Source organism: Plectropomus leopardus, chromosome 5 (assembly GCF_026936395.1).
Source record: "Plectropomus leopardus strain MGB_pleo_1.0 chromosome 5, ASM2693639v1, whole genome shotgun sequence".
Lineage (NCBI taxonomy): Eukaryota > Metazoa > Chordata > Actinopteri > Perciformes > Serranidae > Plectropomus > Plectropomus leopardus.
The window spans coordinates 21,261,619-21,282,656 of record NC_142180.1 but is presented as its reverse complement, the minus strand read 5'-3'; the positions used below and the strand labels follow the sequence as shown (position 1 = coordinate 21,282,656).

The following is a 21,038-nucleotide window of genomic DNA, read 5'->3' as shown; positions in this document are numbered from 1 at the left end:
TTTAGAAATGAAAGAATAGTGTTGACAGTCTATAATAATGATTGACAGTGTAGCATCACAAATCACTAAATATACAATTTCACCCTTTAAAACCTGGATGGACACCATTTTTCTTGTGCTGCATTCAAACACCTTTCAGAAGTATTTAAACCTTTGAAACTTGAGCAAAAAGGTTGAATTTTCTTCCAAAAAATGGGAAAAGGCAATGAGCATATTGCAAGAACAAAGGGATTTTGATACTCACAAAAAAATATCCACTGATTTACAGATGTCTCTTTCCCTGATGTAAGTCAATGGTAACAAATCTCTTTCGGCCTGTGGACATCACATGACGGACCTGGACAGTGTAATTCCACTTTTGGCCACTATTCAAAATTTGCATCAGAGCCTCGCACACCTTCTGGGTGCTTGACTATTATTAGCTGCCAGTGCAGCCACCTTTATGTTGAGAGCCACTCTGAATAAAAGAGATGACCTGAATGTTGCATGCAGCTCCTTTAACAACCCCCCTTCCACCTTTTCTCATGTGACCAACAATTAGATCATGTGATTGACAGCTGAGCAAAATCTGTGGAAGACTGGGCAATGGAGCTAAAGTGTTTCTGTCAGATAATATTTGAGGAGCTTCTTTTTTGTAATAAAAAAAAAGAAACATGTCTGTAGATCATGCAGAAGACTTAATGAGTAAAAAAATGATCTAGTGCGGAGTTCAGGTGCAGCAGAAACCTCTGCGTGATTCTGTCCTGGAGGACAATGAAGGTGAGCTGAAGCATCTTGTACACAAGTGCATGATGAAACTGAAGAGCCTCTTCTGTTGATTGGGCAATTATGGACAAGGGAGAGATTGGGCCTCAGGAAAAAGGTACTTTAGCTGTGTTGAGGTGACACACACACACACACACACACACACACACACACACACACACACACACACACACACACACACACACAGATTTGTCATTCACTCAGTCAGTCAGTTCAGAGCAGGTCCAGGCACAACAGCAAACCTCTTCATGGCTCTTCGGACGGCAGCATCCCTTTACCTGTGTTTCCTGCTTGTGGTAAGTTTTTTTAAGAATATTACACAACAGATTTAACTCAGGAGGAGAAATGTGGACTTATAGCCACAAATGTTTAAGGTCAACCTGTTATTGGACTGTACAGTGATGTAAGGGCAGGGGTGTATAAATGCAAATGAGCATAACAACATTGGCTTTTATCATTTGATGCCATGTTCCTCATTTCTTCACTTTTACTCTTGTTTTGCTGGTGTGACTTGCACGTAAGGCGAATTGTAATATTGGTCTGTTCAAAAAAAAATTGATACGAGACCTCGATGGTCCGTGTTTCATAATGTTAATTAACTGATGTTATGTCAAACAGGCATGATGTTGAAGCTATGGTATATAACATATAAGATATGTCTTGCCATATGTACCAGCTTTGATAGGACAGTGACCTTATGTAAGCAGTAGACGACCAATCCTGTGTTCTGCCTGACCAAAAAATAACTTCTAACCACCTTTTCACAGTGACAGGGGGGCAATTAAATCTGTATTTATGGAATAATCTCTAAAATAAATGGCATACATAATATTTTGCTACAACCCATCAAATGCTATATGTGTTTTTTCCCTGGGTGCTGAGTGTTTGCAGACAGTTTCTACCACAGGTGATGCATTTTCTCATGACTGTATTTGCACAGAGGCACATATACTGTGTGTATCATATTCACATTTTCATTTATTGCTGAGGTAATCCCCCTGCTTTTGTTGTCTTGTCAGAAACACTTGCTGCTGCAGGCATGTGGTCATGGGCTTGTGGGTTACTTGCCAGCTTCTCCCTGATTTCCTCCCTTATAAAACATTCTGCAATATCTTGAATAAAAGATGAGACTTAGTTTTATTAACTAAAGTGCTTTAGCTATTGATGTTAATGTTAGCTTTTGTTTTATTTTGAATTCTTTATCAGGTTTTATAGAGTTGTGTATTCAATTCATTTAAAGGAACACTTTACCCACAAAATGTCCTTTTGTGTATCAGTTAGTAATGCTGTGTTACCTCACTGCAAACTCACAAGCTGATCTTAGTTTTATAAATTTAGGAAACCGATTACCTTGATAAAGGTACATACATTTAACTATTAGTTTTAATGTATATATATTTCATAGCTAACATTAAGTTTACTTAAATGTTATTTGTATTCAGAAGAATTAGAATCTGGTGTTATTGCCAAGTACATTTACATATCCAAGAAATTTGACTTTGTGTTTTGATACGAAACAATTAACATAAAGGAGGAGTAAAAATATTGAATTTAAAAAGAATAAGATAAGATAAGCAAATTAAAAATAGAAAATTAATAAATAAAATATATAAAGAACACAAAATGTATGCACAACACAAAATGTGTGTACTTACTTATGTGAGGATGTTACAACTTCACAATGACGTGAATTAACTTGTTATTTGTAAGTGATAGCAACTTCAGTTTCTAAGTAAACAAAGTTCGTCTGACTTCACTGAACATTTTTTTTGTATTTTGCAAGTTGGCTAAAGTTGATTGAGTTGATATTTGTGATAAAACTTCATAAGATGGAGTCCTATTAGATCTTGAGTAAAGTTGAAGAGAAAGATTTTATCTGAATATTTGTAGTTTTTTTTTAAATAAGATTTTTTAATAAGACTTAAAAGTGGATTTATTTCTTGACTGTATGATTTATTTTGTTTCAGACAAAAACTTACCTCAGATGTACAGAATGGCATTTTTAAAAAATGAAAATAATCCTGCAAACTAATCATTCGTTTTTGTGCTTACTTACTTACGTTTTCCTGCGTAAAGTAGTGCACCCAGATCTGAATACATCACATGTATGCTGACAGGAGTAAACAAGTAAGCCGTTCTAAAGTGGTCTTGTAAGGAGGTACGGAAGGGGTATTGGATCGTTCATAAAAATCCATAGGCCTACTTTCCCCTGGTGATGTGTATTCTGAGCTGTTAACTTTGAGTGAACTTTTAAGATACATCCTTATCATATTTCTTTTTCAAAACCTAACCATACTAACGTTTTTGCCAAAACCCAGCCTCCGTAACTGTATGTTAACTTCCTATCTGTATGTTAAGGATGTAATGACAGTTGTAGGGCACTATTTCATATGATATCATATTAACTGTTGTGCAGCATTTTCTAAGGATATCATGTGACTCATTTGATGAGAGTATGTTGCCTAAACATGCATTTTTGTTAAAAAAAAAAACAGCCTTCAGTCTTAAATACTGAGGTTTTAAGAAAAAAAGCATGTTTGGGAAGCTCTGAGTATACGACCGGATAAATGAGGCTTGTGTAAAAGTTTGTTTATGGATCTTTTGATACAGTTTTGCTGGTGTTATATGTATTCCCTAATCAATCAGCATGACTAATTTATATACAAATGGTCATTTTGTGGTTGAAGTATTCCTTGAAACATTCATGTGACAAGCCCTGAGGGTTTTCAAATACACACACCAAGACATGCCTTTACATTAAACAACTTCCTGTCCTTGCCTGCAGGGAGTTAATAGCTGGCATGATCTGGACAACACAGAGTACGACTGTTGGCCCATCAATGGTCCAAATGATTACAACATGGTTAGCTGTGGTGGTAAGTTTTTATGTGTGTTTTCGTCTGTTGTTTTGAGTGATTCATTGCAGCTAAAACAGCTAAATTGTTGCTTTGGGTGATTTATTAGTGAGTATTTACTGTAAAGTCTCATGCTTTCCTTCTTTTGCTGAAAAGGAAGGAGATGACATTCACAGCTTTTGTCCAGAATTAATTACAGTGACTTAGTAGGTGGGGCTCAACAGAATTATGTGCAAATACAGCACACAAGATCATTAAGTATCCGCATGCACGTGTTCACTGTGTAAATGTGTTTGTTCATGTGACGAATACATGTGTTTTCATAGGGCTGGAGATGGCCTGGGTGCAGCGTCCTCCTGAGAAAGTAACCAATGGGGAAGAGTTCAATGTCTCGTACACGGTGACGGCCTCAGATTCCTTCTATGAGTACGCAGTCAGGAACAAGATTTTCCAGTTCAGGTGAGTTTGTTACATAAAAACCTGGCATCCTGAACGTCTGACGTGGCTTGAATGCACACACACACACACACACACACACACACACACACACACACACACGCACACACATGCGTGCGTGCACACACACACACACACACACACACACACACTATAGAATACTGGCATATACAAAGGAGTCTCAATACTCTGAAAGAGGTCAGTTCATCAGATACTACAGATAGGGAACAGATAGTACTGACTGATGCACGTGAAATTAAATGACAATTATTTTATCTGCTGATTTCAGTTTCCTCAGATCAGTTTTTTTTTATTTTCAACATTGTACTGTTAATTATTTTTCCTGTTGCTGTTGTTATGCATTTTTTCACTAATTGCAGATTTGTTTGCTATTTAACTTTTTCATTCTTTTTACTGTTTCTATTGCTGTTGATAACTTTTGACAGCTATTGCTGCTAGTTATTTGTTTTCATTGTAGCATTGTGACTGCTATCATATGTCATATATGCTTTTAGCCCACTAATGTCATTTCAGTGCATTGCTGTAAAAGAGCTTAATGCTCAGTCAATGTTCCCTGAATAAACAATGGTTTGATGATGATGATGAAGTTCTAAGGGTGGGAAGTTGATCTGAAGGTCTGTGTTTGAGCTTCAAATGTAAATAGTATCACAAGGTTTTGTGTAAACTAATTTATGTCTAACCACCCATGCTCTGTTCCAGTAATGCGTCAGAGGCAAAGAGATTCTGTCATGAACATGAGTGCCCGACAAACTGGAACAACGCCAATGAGCTGAACTGTTGCGTATATCACGCCAACATCCACTCCTGCCCTCTTGGTCTCATGGTGGGTATTAGAGTTGAGCAGAATACTCCTGTGATACTGGTAACAGGTAAATTTTGCCCAAAAGTTATTTTTTTACCTGGTTTTCCCTTCGGGCTCAACTTTCAAAGCGCATATGTGCACGATATCCTGTTTGATTCTTTTTTAAGATTTCCTTTCCCGGCTTATTGACCCTGAGATTGTGTTTATGTTTGTGTTAAATTATTTGAGATGTTAAACTGTGCTACTCCAGCTTGAGAAAAAAACCCATCACCTCAAAGAAATAATTATAGGTGGAATTTTAAAAAAAATGTAATTGTAGTCCATTTTAACAAAGTGTACAGGCGTTTTTTATTCAGTGACATTAAAAGTTTCTAGAGAAGCAGAAGCACATCAGGTCTATGAGTGAGCCCACAACTTGTTAAACCCTAATATTGATTTTTAAATATTAGCATTTACTTAAAACTGTCTACGTTTTGGAGAAAAACCTCTAAAAGCTGCTGTGATGTCTCTTTGCAGAAACAAGGTGGAATCTGTGGCCCGTGGATTCCTGATGATGGTAAAATAGTGACTCACACGGTCTCCAAAGCGGGCAAGATATCCCAGAAATACTGGACTTCAAAGGTTAGCCTTTAGTTAGTTAGTAGGAAATTACAAAAGTACAGTAGGTTTTTTAATTGATTGATTATTTTGAGCATAAGCCCGATCCTTTGTTCATGTCCACCATCTTGCAGACGTTGTAAATGGAGAGCACAATTTGCGGCAGATATTCAGGTTTTTATCGTAACGCTGCTACTTCAATTATAATACATAATAAAATAATAATACAGTTTCACTATAATGCTGTAATAAGTGGAATTGTGACGGATTTTTATTTGTTGTGACTGGAAATGTTAAAGTTGAGCTGTGATGTTACGCTGAAGTGGAATGATGATTATATTACTGATCTACAGTGTTCTGTACTTTTATTACAATGCTACTCTAAGTGGATTTGAGAGCAGTTTCTGAAGACACATTTTAGTTGGTTTACTTAGCTTTTTTCTTGAATAAAACAAATGCTGTACAAAGTGGAATTGTGATCCATATTGCATTTCAGAGCTATTAAACTGTCACACATATAAACGGGATTGACTTTAGTAACTTTAAAGTACTTGAAGTGTGCATTTTGGAGCTGTATTATCCAGGTAAATACAAGTATGGGATCGTGACTCAGTATCGGCAGATACATATCGAATGACTTGGATCAGGATCCGTGGCGAAAAAACTTTGTCGGGACATCCTTAGAATATAGTTTTGACTGAGACTTACTAATATGCAATACAACTCTTCCTAAGCATGTAATAGTGGTACATTTTTAATCTCTATCATGGTGTGCTCTTGTACAGGTGGTGCTAATCCATGTGGGAGTCACCTCAGTCATTGCTCATATCAAAATTGGTCAGATGCACGCAGCACTGGAATCCAAAGTGCTTGTTGTCAGTGCTCAAGGTCAGTCTACTCAGTTTCTTTTTTGGTGATATGGTGAATCCCTCTGTATGTGCAGAATAATGCTTCTGCTGCTCAGCCATTACACTCTGAACCCGTACAGAAGCATTAGGGAAAAGGTCAGTTTGTGTGTGACCTTGCAGTAGAATAGTCATTGTTTCAGAACAACTGTTACATTATCAGCTGTGTTACAAAAATAAACTTAATTTTGTACTTGCTGGGAAATACCTAGATAGCCAATGCAACCTACTCCCTACGGGAAAGATGCTGTATATGCTCTTTTACTTTATATATCTCAATATATCTTTTACATGTATCTATCTATATCTTTTACATTTATTTGTTAATGTTTCTGTAATTGGCCTGAAGACATCATGATCAGGAGTGGGAATTACATTCAGTCAGTGGTGGAAAGTAACTAATTACAATTTTGAACTTGTACTTGTATTTAAAGTGATTTACCTAAGCACAGTTTTGCAGTAATTTACTTGAGTATTTCCATTTTATGCAACTTTATGCTTATACTCCACTCCATCTAGGAGGCAAATATTGTACTTTTACTCCACTACATTCATGTGACTGTTTTGGTTACTAGTTACTTTACATATTTAGAATATTAATAAACATTTTAATGAACTAATAAATGATGTTATATTTCTAGAGTCTAAGCAACCCAACACTATATAAAGTTATTCAAATGAGTGCCACCTTTACCAGTTGCGTGATGAATACCTTAATGCACCATTAGTTATAATCCATATATAATTATATATATACAAAATAGAGATATAGGCCATTCTGCATAATGAGTCATTTTGCTTTTGGTACTTAAAGTACATATTGATGCTAATACGCTTATATTTTTATCTTGAGTGAAAATTTTGAAGTAGGACTTTTACTTCTAACACTTCTATTTCTACTCTATAGTATTACTACTACTACTAAGTGTACAGAGTAATTCTTCCATAACTGATACTTTTGTACTTTTATGTAAGTAATTTATCCGCTTATGATTTAAATTGACTTAAACCTCCGATATAAAATGTGTGATTCGGTTTCAGTGTGCGGGGATGACGTCTGTGAGCTGGAGGAGAACTGTCTAAACTGTCCTGCAGACTGTGGCATCTGTCCAATGTCCATTACAATCAAGGTGGCCATTGGACTTCCAGTCGCTCTCTTCAGCAGCGGCTTCATCCTTACCATGGTGGTCAGTTTGAACGCACAAACACACACAAACAGGAGATGTTTTTTTGCACTGGTGTTTATGTTACTGTCCCGGCTGCAGTGGCTCCAGTACCAGAAACAGAAGATGCTTTGGGATGAGAGCTGGATCATCAACTACAAGAGCATAATATTTGGTAAAGTGTCTTATGCTGCAGTTGTTAATAGATACTGTTTACAGATACAGGAAACTTTACTTACATGAAAGCTCTAGACTTTTATTTTCTTTTTAAAACTTTAAGTTTGCTTCATGGATAACTTTTATTTTACTTGATATTATGTTACCTGTTATATCTGCTGCGTACTGCATTCTCAAATTAAATGTTAATTTAAGCGGGTCAGGGCTGAAGGTTAATTTATTTAAACACCCTAGATTTTAAGTTTTTAAATTCCTATTAAAAAAATCAGTCATGCATTGATTTAACAACTAATATATCTGACCCTGAGTAGCCTACCTAACTGTCTAGTACCTGCAGGTAGAGTGCGTTGCACGGGCAATGGCAGCACCACCAGCCTGCAGCACATCAAGAGTACCTCCACCATCAGCCGAACTACCGATGTGACTGTGTGTACTGGAGTCAACAACTCCTTCAACCGAGTCTTCATCCAGCCAGGCATCTAGTGAGAAACACTCTTATTTTAGTTTATGTGAACGCATAATAAATCTGAAACATAAGTAAAATTAGGTTATTGTTTAGACCCTAGCTTGCTCTTTAACTCTTCTGCTTAATGGATGAATAAAATATAGACAATACCATATGAATCAGCTCTCAAAGTTTCACAACTGCAAAAGGATGACTAAATTGGTCCCAGGCTGGCAACTGGCATCACAGAAGCACAGAGACCAGTTGAGGGGCAGGAAAAAAGATTTTAAAAAAACAATATGATTGAGATAAACAAATAAATAAAATAAGATTGAAAAATATAATAATTTAAAATATAATTGAGAAAACTTATAAAAATAAAAATGCTAATAATAAGATTAAATAACTAAGAGATGTTTTTTTTTAAGTTATGTAAAATACTAAACCTATGACTAAGTATGTGAATTGTGCAAATATTTGTGCAAAAGATGCCCGGGAGTGCAACTCCAGCATCATGTGTGAACTTTATGGTATATCAGTATAGATCTGAATAATAAGTACAATGTACATAATAGTAATAATACCATAAGTAACTACTATACTATAACATTATATGCAGATGATGCAGGCCTTTTCCTGCCGCCCAAAATATCTTCACCATACCCTTAAAGGTTACATTGATTAATATTTTTGTAATTGGTCATATTATCCACTCTCAAAGGCACGCCTCTATCTCGAGGCACCCTTCTTTATTTTGATCTGCCGAGGGACTGCAGATGTGAATAGGCTCTAAGCTATCATCTGGTATGGTGCATCAAATGGTAACATTTATGTTTTAAGCTGTGCATGGTTCCTTTTAAATAGATAAAATGAAATAAATAAATAATGCAACATAAAGTAGTGTACTAGATATTGTATTACCTTATTGAGTAATTAAAATGAAAATTATATGAATCTTAAAAAATCCTTTATTTATACATATTCCTGGGTAATTTTTTAAAGATTATTTTGGGGTTTTTATTGCCTTTATTACAGTGCAGCTAGAGAATGACAGGAAAGGAGAGAGGGGCGGACATTCTACTCACTGAGCTAGAGGCAAACCCCAATAGATAACTTTAATGTTTATTTGATAAGACTGATTCTCTTTATGTTTAAAATATGCAATGATGAGAAAGATATTCTTTTTATTCTGGACCACAGGAAGACTAGATTTGCTTTAGGGCTAATGTTGATCCTAACAAATAAACAGATATTCTATATTTAGGTAATGAACTTGATGTGATGATCTTAACTGTCCTGCAGTGACGGGAGGGCGGTGGCAGTGAAACACATCCAGAATAAACATTTCACACTCTCTAAAATTATCAGGAAGGAGGTGAAAGAAGTTAGGTGAGTAAAAACCAACATTTTACTGACTTAATAAATTCCTGTAAATTCCTAAATTCTTGCAGCTAATGTAGTTCATGATGCCCTTAGACAACTGGACCATCCCAATCTATGCAAGTTCATTGGCGGTTCCATCGAGGTCCCCTACGTCAGCATCATCACAGAGCACTGCCCCAAGGGAAGCCTGTCTGATGTCCTGCTAAATGACGACATCCCCATCAACTGGGGCTTCAGGTGAGAAAAATATCACATACGGATTTTTCTTTAAACATGTTTACCATTTAGTTACTCTTCTTATTTCTTAAGCAATAGTGGCTGTGGTGGAATATAACTGACTACATTTATGCAAGTACTCCAAGTACCAATTTGAGGTCTTTTCTTTTAACGTTACTTTCTATTTTACTACATTTCAGAGGGAAATATTTTACTTTTTCTACCATTTCATTTATTTTACAGATTTATTATGTGTTTCTTTACAAACTGAGCTTCAGTCATTTTTCATGCAAAACATATCATGGGTCCAGCTTCATAATTGATTTGCTGTTTTTATTTTAGTAACTTAAATTATTGTATTTTTGATAATCATTCTGACCTGGTTATTATGGTTTGAACAAACACTGCAAAGGTCAATTTGGACTTAGAAAACTTGTGACAGCACTGTTTTTAGAATGTTTACAAATCTAGAAAATAATTCTTTATTTATTTAACCTTCACTGAAACAGGGAGAGGCCACTGAGAGCAAGCTCTCTTTTACAAGGACACCCTGATTTCAGTACACATAACACAACAGAGGCTCAAAAAGTTACAGTGTACATCAGAAAGTTATGAAACAATAGAAGAATCCGAAGGTTATGTAAGGACAAGGATATCAGCATAGGGAACAACATCAGTTCACAGAAAAAACATCGCTCTATGTCAGTAAAAAGGAATTCAAACTGATTAAAAAGGGATTAGCTTGTCTATTTTTACAAAATTAAAATAATCAGCAGTTGCAGACCTACAAAAAGTAGCTCAACTAGCAGTAAAATCTGCACTGAGTTATTTAGCTTTACTACTTTTTATACTTTATTGGTACATTATCCTGATTAGACTCACATATTTTTATGTACGCAAGTATCATCCCAGCGCAAGGACGTTTACTTGCAACAGAGTATTTTTACAGTGTGATATTAGTGCATAAAGGGTTTGAATTCTTTCTCCGCCTTCCTCCAGTAGTAGTAGCATGTGCTGTATGTTGCCAATGGTTGCCTTCATTTACCTATTTTAGCTTTTCGTACAGTTTGTGCTCACTTTGGAGCTCAAGATTGTGGTCTGGTGCTTGCTGTTGATTAGATGGGGGATTTTGTGTTGTGTTTCCTTTTTATTTTAATTCCACAGATAACTTGCTCACAGATGTTAACATGATGACAGACAAAAAGCATTTTGCTGAGTAATTCTTCTAAAGGAAATACCAGATTTTGGTGTCGATTCCTCAGATGAGCAATGAGGAAAAGCTCCATTCTGGACTTTTTACATTTGACACCACAATTCAACAACCATGCAAGAGGAAAAAAAATCATAGAAGATAATTAAATATGTATTTCCCCAATAGACCATAATGCAATGCATGACATTCAATACTATATTGTGTTGCGTTTCTTCCCCTATGCAGACTGTCCTTTGCCACCGACATTGCCCGCGGGATGTCATACCTCCACCAGCACAAAATGTTTCATGGGAGACTTCACTCCAGAAACTGTGTTATTGATGACCGTTGGGTGTGCAAAATCTCAGGTTACACAACTTGGGACTGCAGTGACACAACACTTTTTGTCTTTGTTACTGTTTATTCTGTTTTCAGCAATTACACATCTGTGATAAGTCACTCAACAGACACACTCTGAAACAAAAACATCTCATTGCACTACTCAGACACATCCTACACTAGCTGCAATGTTATTATCTAGGCAAAGTGAAAAACAACATCCTGTCTCACTCTCCTCTATGTTTTTCTATGTTTGGCTACAGATTACGGGCTCACAGCCTACAGGAGGGAGGACTTTGAGGCAGCCAGTAATCGCTTCAATTGTGGGGATGTGAATCGTATATACTGTGCTCCAGAGGTCCTGCTGGGAAGCAGCTCCACCATGACGCCAGCAGCAGATGTCTACAGGTGTGTTTGAGTGTCACAGAATAAGCAGTTAACTGAAGTTAAAACAGTTCATTTTGGATTACACAAAAACATTTGGTAAATGTTAAATTAACCATTTAAAACCTGGTTGGACATCAGTTGTCTTGTGCTGCCTTTCACAAGCTATTTAACCCCGTGAGACCTGAGCAAATTGGTTTGATTTCTTACAAAAACATGGGGGAAAATACAATGACCAACTTGCCAAGAAATGTTAACAAAGAAAATGACCTGTTAATGACCTGAAAATTAGATTTAAAAAAGGGATGACAATTATTTAAAAAAATCCAAAAACAAACAAACAAAAAAAAACTACTAAAATGAAAAAAACTACCAAAAAACTATTTTTATAGTCATTATAACTATATGTTTAAAATAATATAACAGGGAATACATATATACAATATATATTTATAAACTTTTTTCACTTTTTTAGGATCCCTTTCCTGATTGTTTTGTTGTTTACTTTCTTTTTTCTGATTTTTTTGGGCCATGTGTTGTTAAGATCCTCACTGCCTTCTGTCCATGCTTTTGAAAGTAATCAAAACAACTTGCTTAGGTTTTATAGGGTTAAACATGTAAAAATGGGGTTATGGTGGACTGCCAGCACCTTATTAACATATTGACTGTTGAATGTTTACTGCACTGGAAGACTCAAGAAAATAATATCCTCTCTCTACTTTTCCCTCCTCTCCTCAGCTACTCCATGATTCTCGTTGAGATTGCAACTCGCTCTGACCTCATTTCAGTGAGTGTGACAGCCTACTCTGTAGATTACAGCCTTCAGCTTTCTTTTGATCTTTGTAACCTGCGGTCCTCTCTGACAGGACCAGGCTGAGGGAGTGAGGATGGATATCATGTGGCGCCCCCCTCTGCCTGAAGTCAAAGCAGGGAAGGCAGATACCGACTGTCCCAGTCAAGCAGACTACAGTGAGGTCTGTCACATGTGCAAGTGATGGAAATCTGATATTGGTACTGGAGCTCTTGTTGAATTGGCTGCAAAAACTTGTTGATGAAATATTAGTATTACATGTCATAGCTGCATAAACTTGTGCTCGTAGATAATGAGGTGTTGCTCTCTTCTCTGGAACACTCGAGCAGCTTATTAAGAAGTGCTGGTGCCATAACATCCCCATGAGGCCCACGTTTGAGCAGGTGAAGAAGATGCTTGACAAAATGAACCCACACAAAGTCAGCCCTGTGGACATGATGATGAACCTGGTAATCACCCACTGAAATATGATAAAATAATGTGAAATAGCATTGGCATAGAGATACATTGCGTGTACTAAATCAACCACGATTATTAAAGGAAATCTAATGTGACACTATTTGGAATAATTTATCAAACAGTCATACTTCAGAGACATTTTCTAAGAAAAAAAGTGTTTGTTCCATCTGGATTGTTTTGAGCTTCAGACACAAACAGAGTTGTTTTAACTGCAGATGGAGAAGTACAGCAAACATCTGGAGGCCATAGTTGCTGAGAGAACACAGGACCTTCTTCAAGAGAAACAGAAAACGGATCGACTGTTATACAGTAAGTCAGGATATCTGAGTGGAGTGATGGGAAAGAGTCACATAGCTCTGATGGTTGAGAATCATGCTATTGGCCAAGTACAGCTTTTAGGAGTTTGTCTTGGTAAAATTGCAGAGATAACACTGACATACAGCATATAGCACAAACAGGACTGAATTTGTAGGTCATTATTTCTTATTTCTTTATTTACACATATAAAAAACAAGAATATATAATGCATAATAAGAAAGAATGTGAAGGAGAAATGCTCAAAACCCTCCAGGGGCTTGAGAAGTGGCATTCAGTGATACAAGAAATATTAACAGTTATAATAATCCATGACAATTTACATGATGGCATTACTTGACAATAATTCTTCAAATAAACACCCATCTGTGTCAAGTGTACAATTAATCAGTCAGTCAACACACATTACCTAATTTAAGGAGTGTACGCAAACACTATTGTTCATAATCTCAGAACCTACTCTCGTGTGATGTGAGTTAAACATTATATATGTAAAGGATTATAAACAGTAAGCCATTAAGTGTGCATATGTGTATTCATTATATACAATATGTGCATGCAGTGGTGCAGCATGTTACAGTTGTCACTGCTGAAGTATTATCAGTTAATCATCAATCTTCACAAGTGTTTATGGACACAGTCAAATGTGCTCATCTGGCGCCACCTAGTGTTGCAGAAGCACCATCTCCATTATTCCTATACATTGTCCTAAAAGACTATATTGGCGCTTATGATTTCTGTTAAGTCATGATATTTCTGTGCAGGTATGCTACCTAGACGAGTGGCTGATGACCTTCGTCAAGGTCGAACAGCAGAGGCTCAGAGCTACTCCAATGCCACCGTCTACTTCAGGTTTGTGTAAAGCAGGTTCATGGACTATTCATGGACATCTGTACAGCTGTAGATTCACTGGAGTAAAACTTAAAATGGTTTCGAAAAGCCTTAAACATCCTGGTTGACATTTTGGTAGAGCACATTTTGAGTCACTATATCTTCATGAACAATTCTTTGAACTGAACTCAACTTGACTGAGCTCTGTCTACCGTTCAGTTTAGTTAAGTTTTGCTAAAAATCCCTCAGGTTGTTGTTGTCTTTAAACATTCTGCATTTTCAGTGCACCTCCTACAGTAATTTAGACTCCAGACCTAAGGGCTCTGTGTGGTGGCATTTCTAAAGATAGACATATTTATTCGACATGTTATAGTTTCAGAGGTGTTACTAAATAGATTTATGTAACTTTACACAAAAAATAATAATCTAATATATGTGAATTAAAAAAAAGAAAAGCATACTGTACCAAACAATAAATTTGATCTTTTTTGTCAAAGTAGTGAAGCTAAACTAATGTGATTAAAATGGACTATTTGCCAAGATTAATTAACTAACTTTTTAAATTAATTTTTTTTTAATTAATTAACTTTTTATCATTCATTGTTGTTAAATTATATATTTAAAGTTATCCATTATATATTTGCTGAAATAATTTCATAAGTATGATTTTTTACTGTCTAAAGCAATGCTTTACTGGCCTTGAACTGGCCTTTATGGTAAAGGTAGTGAAGATAAAAAAGATTACATATATTATTAAATAAAAAAGGGTAGATATTTATTTTTGTAATTTAATATATTTGATGCTATTTCATAATATTTTTGATTAAAGAAATTTTGTCAGCATGATTTTTTTTCACTATTTCTAAGATGTTTTCAAAGTAGTGTTATGGTAAATATCTAGAATAAATACATAAAAATAATACCAGTCCTGGTAATGATTCTAATTCTATGGTCACAGTTTGATATTTGTTGGTATACTAACATATTACAAGTATTTCAACAGTGCAGGGTTTGTAATTGTGGATTTTTCTTTCTGTTTTACCATTACCATGAACGTCCATTTCAACCATTTGGTACAGGCCTATATTTAAGAAAACAATGAGGTCTCTTAAAAAAAATAATGAGTTTTGTTATTATAGCCCCACGAAAAAAAAAAAACTGCAAGGAAAAAAAATTACCATAGCTTTTTTCTTAGTGAGGCCATTAACAGGGATTAATTTACATTGTCTTTCTTTCATTATTTTTCCCTTTGTACATTGATATGTTGCATGTAAATTGTTTCGTTATGTAGGCTACATGTAGAACTAGAAATGTGTATATTTGTTTGTTTGACACCATATGGTTTATGTGTAATCCCTATGTTTTTATACTTTCTGCAACACAAATTGCCCTCTGGGACAAGTAATCTAATTGAAATGAATTAAACTGAGATGACTAACACTGCATTACTCCCTTTGACAGTGACATTGTCGGCTTCACTCAGCTGTCTGGCTCCAGCACCCCCCACCAGGTTGTGGACTTCCTCAACCAGCTCTACACCACCTTTGATGACATTATTGACAATTACGACGTCTACAAAGTGGAGACAATAGGCGATGCTTGTAAGTAAGGATGAAAAACTATATAGTAAGATACACAAGTGATTTATGTGTATGAGTCATTGAATGTTTGTTTTGACATTTGATTTTCAGTGCATCTCTTTCTTCCTCTTCCTTTGTTGTCTCTGCTCATTGAATAATTGAATACTGGATTATCTTCCAGACATGGTGGTCTCTGGGGTCCCTCAAGAAAATGGCATCAATCATGCTGGAGAGATTGCCAGCATGGCTCTTGATCTGGTCAGTGTTTGCCACACATTCAAGATCCCTCACAAACCCAACACACAGCTGAAGATGCGCGCCGGCATCCATTCAGGTACGGTGGACAAATGAACTGATCCTGTGCTGTGATTTTTTGGAGGTTGAAATAATAGATGGCTTTTGGAGGATGCATCATAGTTTTATAATGGTCAAAGGTTGCAGAATAGAAGAGTAACCTTAAACAGACTCTTTACATGTATTAGAAACTAAATGTTGATGACATTAAATGTAAATGATAAGCTGTAACAAGAATTTTAACTTAAAAAAGCGATGTGTTTTTTCACGAGAAAGACCAAAGATATTACATTCCCAAGTTTTTCACATCTGGTCATGATAAAAAATCATGACCAGACTTATCGCTGACCCAACCACTCTCACTACATCTCTGAAGTGTGACAACATTTACTACAGGTATTGTAAGATACTGTAGATGAGAAATTGCCTGGTTTAAATGCAGTAATGTTAAGAACATTGGTTTCCAGCCTGGAGGTCCTGGCCCCCACTAGGGGTCGCCAAAGCTACAACGTATAGGCTACAGTAGTGGTAGTAGATGCTGTATATCTCAGAATGTCATTCATATCTGTGAAGTAAATGAAATTGTTATTTTTTAAACTTTAGACTATTATTTAAGATATAAATTTCACACCTCACTCTCTGCCAAACAGTGTCATCCACATTAGACAAGTCTGCAGCTGAAACAACAAAACAGATAATAGATCAATGGCCAAGCACTAAAAAACACTAAAACTTTCAAAAAAGAAGCCCAGTATGTATGATTTTTTAAAATTAAGAAAACATACAGAATAGTATAAAAAATTCAGGAAAATATCAGAAAAACTCACCTCTGACGAAATATTCACATGAAATAATCTACTCAGAATTCATTCAAATTGCTCATTTTATTTGGGTTAATTGTACAGTGTAACAGTTTTGTGCTTTTATTATTATGCATCGAATACAACATGAAATCCCATTAAATTAGTCTCTTACTCAAGGGTTTTTAGTTTACTCAATGATAGAAAGAAAGCCCCTTGAGGAAAAATGTTGGCAACCATTGGTATAGAGCATTATCACATACCCATTCACACATGCAGCCACACAAAACAATATAATACATTTACTGTCATTCTAATAACACATGCCTATATTAGAAAAAAGCTTATTTTTAATGACTTGAACCATCTCTGTGGGTCTTGAATTTCTGTGCAGATCAGTTTTGACGTCTGACCTTGATGAACCTCCTTTGTCACCAGGAAACCCTGTTTTATGCTCATACCTCTGTCCCAAATGTATTCTTGTTGGGTCAACATTTTAAGTGTTCACGTTACAGTCTTGGTTCTTCAGGCTTTGGATTTTATAGCAAGTTGTTCATGTTTACAATCATTGATTTGATTGCTTCATATATCCATATATGTGGGTAAAATAACAGTAAGATATAGGGTATTCTTCCTGAAAATAACCTTTCTTACATTGTCCTGATTCAGCAATGTCATATAGTATTATCCAACCAAAGTTTGATCTCTGCTGTTTCATTCTGCCAGGACCTGTTGTGGCTGGTGTGGTTGGCACCAAAATGCCTCGCTACTGCCTGTTCGGGGACACTGTCAACACGTCATCACGCATGGAATCAACAAGCGAGGGTAATGAAGGATTAGATACACTGCCTTTGATCCAATTAATGTCTAAAAGTTGAACAGTTTGTCTCAGAAAACATCAGGCTTATTTCAGTTTTAACTTTCACTGTATGAGCTGAACAATGTGACTTCTGTGCGCTTTCTGAATATTGTCCAGAATCGATTCAAATCTTCAATGTTGCTGTTTTGAGTGTCACTGCAGTGTCAGCCTTTGGCCTTTGCTATCACTGCTGCTATCGTGCCAAACAGGATTGTCTCTGTGTTTGCTCACCAGCACAGCACAGTGAAGTTACGAAATGGAGGATAGACGTTGTGCTTACCAAGCACCTAATCCTCTGCATTAATCTCCTGGGATAATGGAAAAGGACTGAGTGGCTGCGTGCTCAGAAGTGAAAAAAACAGCCTTAAGATATAATCTGTGACAAAACTTGAACTAAAGATAGATTTGGGGAGATCATACAGTACTTAGTCAACATGTAAAAGTCAACATATAAAAAAAATATAGAGGTCATATACTGTACGTTATAAAATGTGCAAATTACATACTTGGTTTATGGAATGGGTTTTACATAATTAGAGGCATGCCTTAAAGATCGCATACTGCCTTGTACTTATAGAGAATATGCCCCTCAGTACAGCACTGCATTTTTTTAGAATATGAATTGCACATCAAAACTAATAAGGCACCAAACTACATACACAAAGAATACTGTTTACTGGAAGTATTTTATGAAATTTGCATGAAAGTAACTATAATAATGAGACACAAAATGCGATACATACATGCCTACTGTAAATAGTACATGAAAATCATGTATTTTAATTTAATTCAATTTTCACATATTAACTTTAAAAGATGTGTTTTCAACTGGTTGGTTGAAAAAATGGTTTTTATGGTATGTTAAACTGGCTGGTTAGCACATTGTATCATACAAATGATGTTGATTTATAAACGTTTCAGAAACTGAAGAATAAGGTTGTCAAAATGTGCAGTTCATTTAATGATAGCACAAGATTATAAAAAAAAATATATACAGTATGTTACACCAAATTTCTAGTTTGCATTATTCATTTTATTATGCAATATCTTGTAATGTGTGTGTGTGTGTGTGTTTTTTAAATCATCATAGCTCTGAAGATCCAAGTGAGTGACACCACAGCGGACCTGCTTCACACACTGAAAGGTTACATTCTGACATGCAGAGGAACACTTAATGTTAAGGTAAAATTATTATCATATATTATATGTTATATGGAATCTTTGTTTAGGAATCTTGAGATATTATCTCTCCATACAATATATATATATGTGTGTGTGTGTGTGTGTGTGTGTGTGTGTGTGTGTGTGTGTGAAACAGTAGCAAAGTTTCCTGTTGCTATGCTTTAGTTTGTATTGAGAAAAAATACTTTTCAAGGTTGTATTCAGTACATTCCCGGTCATTTCTGAAAATGTCTCAGCAAGTTGTTGATTCAACTCTATAGTCATGGTCTGTATAAGACATCTCTCGAATTAAACCCAATAATCACATACAAACTGCTGTGCCACCATGGAGAAAGACAAGGGACAAGCGATTTGAAAAGATCACAGTAAATTCAAAGATTCCCTTTCAGAGAAAAGAAACGGGTGTGTCTGGTATTTGCTCTGTCTTTCATGGAAGTATTACATCGTCCAGTTTTTTCTTCTGTTTTCACTGTAACCTAAGACCTCTTTTTGGGTGGTGCCAGTGTGATTATGGGGGAGGGGTTCACTTTTTTGTCCCAGAGGACAGTGCAGCTGACACTTGTGATGTCTTGGTAAGAGGTGGCCTCAGCTGCTGCTCTCTGCCCCCCATCGAACCCTAATGGCTTTATTCAAAATTCAAAGGGACACATGCTTTGCAATATGACTCTCTTCACTCTCATTCACTTTGTCTCTTGTTTTTTTTTTTTTTTACCCAACAGGGAAAAGGGGAGATGAAAACATGGTGGCTTGAAGCAAAGAGAGACGATTACACAGACCCACTGCTCAGACCGCCTGAATCCAGAGTCCCAGTGCCAGTTAGTAACTAGATCTGAATAGAGACTAAAATGTGACAATAACTATAAAAACTGGTCAGGCTTTGTGTTTAGCAATTTGCTTGTGCCCAGTGAGCTATATAGGGGTTAAATGTGTAACAAACAGTAATAGGATGAACTGACTGTTGATTCTGTAAATCTAGTGGATGTTACCAATTAAGTGTTAAAAATTATTTATCATTATCATGGTTCTGTTGTTGTGACCAGAAATAATGATGACAAGCACTTTTAAGATAGTTTATAGAAATAACAAGAAATGTACAGTATCTAAAAATACAAGTTTTAAAATACATGTAATACCTTTTATTATTTTTTTCATAGAATGTGAAAAGAATGTAATATTATTGTTATTAATATTACTGAGTTATTTCTGTCATATATAGCTTTTTTTTTTGCATTTTTGTAATCAAAGGCATTGTTCTTTTTTTGATAAATAAAAATAAAGGAGATATTCACTGCCGGACGATTAGGAAAATCTTAACATTTCAAACATGTCGACTAAGAACTGGCATCTGAATGAGCCTTTTGCACAGGAAAAGTACAGGTGTGTACAAACACTTAGCCAACTGAACTCATTTATTCTGTGAACTATGAATGTACAGTTGTTTGCATAGTTTTTCTAAGGTGTAGCTTACGGTGCTGTGCAATGAGCTGTTTTACTGCATTGTTTATTCGATGGTGTATCAGTTGCATTAAACTTCATTGACAGTTATCATTTTGTTCATTCATTTACGTTCACTGCTTTATGCCTACTATCTAATTGAAATATTTAACACTTTTTAGGTTGTGCTTCTTACAAGTGGTGGAGGGAGTATTCTAATTATTTTACTTAAGTTAAAGTACTAATACCACACTGTATTACTAGTCCTGCATTGAAAATATTACTTAAGTAAATAAGTTTAATCAGGAACATGTACTTAAAGTATTAAAAATCAAGGACCCAGTCCACAAAATATTTAAAATAACAATAACAAAAAGTAACACACAACAACAACAACAAATAACAAATAAGTATTATTAATACAATAGATTAATGTAATACATTAGAAAACAACATGAATTTACCAAAATAGTTGCCAATCATCTAATTGATTAATTAACTATTAGTTTCAGTTGTAACTGCATTAACTGCTAGGTTATTTAATTTGTAACAAAAAAATTAAACCTTGTGGATACATTTTGTGAAGTGAAAAAATACAATACTTATGTCTTGAATGTAGTTGAGTAGAAGTATAAAGTAGTATGGAAAGAAAAGACTCAAGCAAAGTACAAGTACCTCAGATTCTTACTTAAGTAAGCTACAGCACTCAGTAAATGTACGTGGTTACATTCCACCACTGATCCTAACACATTTAAGTGACTGACTGCAAGGGT

The 21,038-nt window shown here is 35.6% G+C and overlaps 1 protein-coding gene across 2 annotated transcripts; it reads left to right on the top strand.

The window, feature by feature from the left end:
• The first annotated feature begins 988 nt into the window (after positions 1-988).
• Positions 989-20,340, top strand: LOC121963470 (atrial natriuretic peptide receptor 2-like). Of its 2 annotated transcripts, none has more exons than XM_088077279.1 (23): positions 989-1,061; positions 3,551-3,641; positions 3,947-4,079; positions 4,797-4,920; positions 5,416-5,520; positions 6,282-6,384; positions 7,443-7,588; positions 7,667-7,739; positions 8,079-8,223; positions 9,489-9,575; positions 9,663-9,806; positions 11,224-11,345; positions 11,580-11,724; positions 12,439-12,487; positions 12,567-12,674; positions 12,841-12,960; positions 13,186-13,279; positions 14,050-14,137; positions 15,578-15,717; positions 15,878-16,030; positions 17,517-17,615; positions 18,740-18,831; positions 19,551-20,340. In XM_088077279.1, exons 1-23 carry the CDS (start codon positions 1,014-1,016, stop codon positions 19,656-19,658), a joined length of 2,517 nt encoding a protein of 838 aa, XP_087933405.1. In that variant the 5' UTR covers positions 989-1,013; the 3' UTR covers positions 19,659-20,340. The 2 variants fall into 2 exon arrangements, with proteins under 2 accessions (XP_087933405.1, XP_087933404.1); XM_088077278.1 differs by having other exon boundaries at positions 8,070-8,223; positions 19,551-20,339.
• The last annotated feature ends 698 nt before the right edge of the window (positions 20,341-21,038 follow it).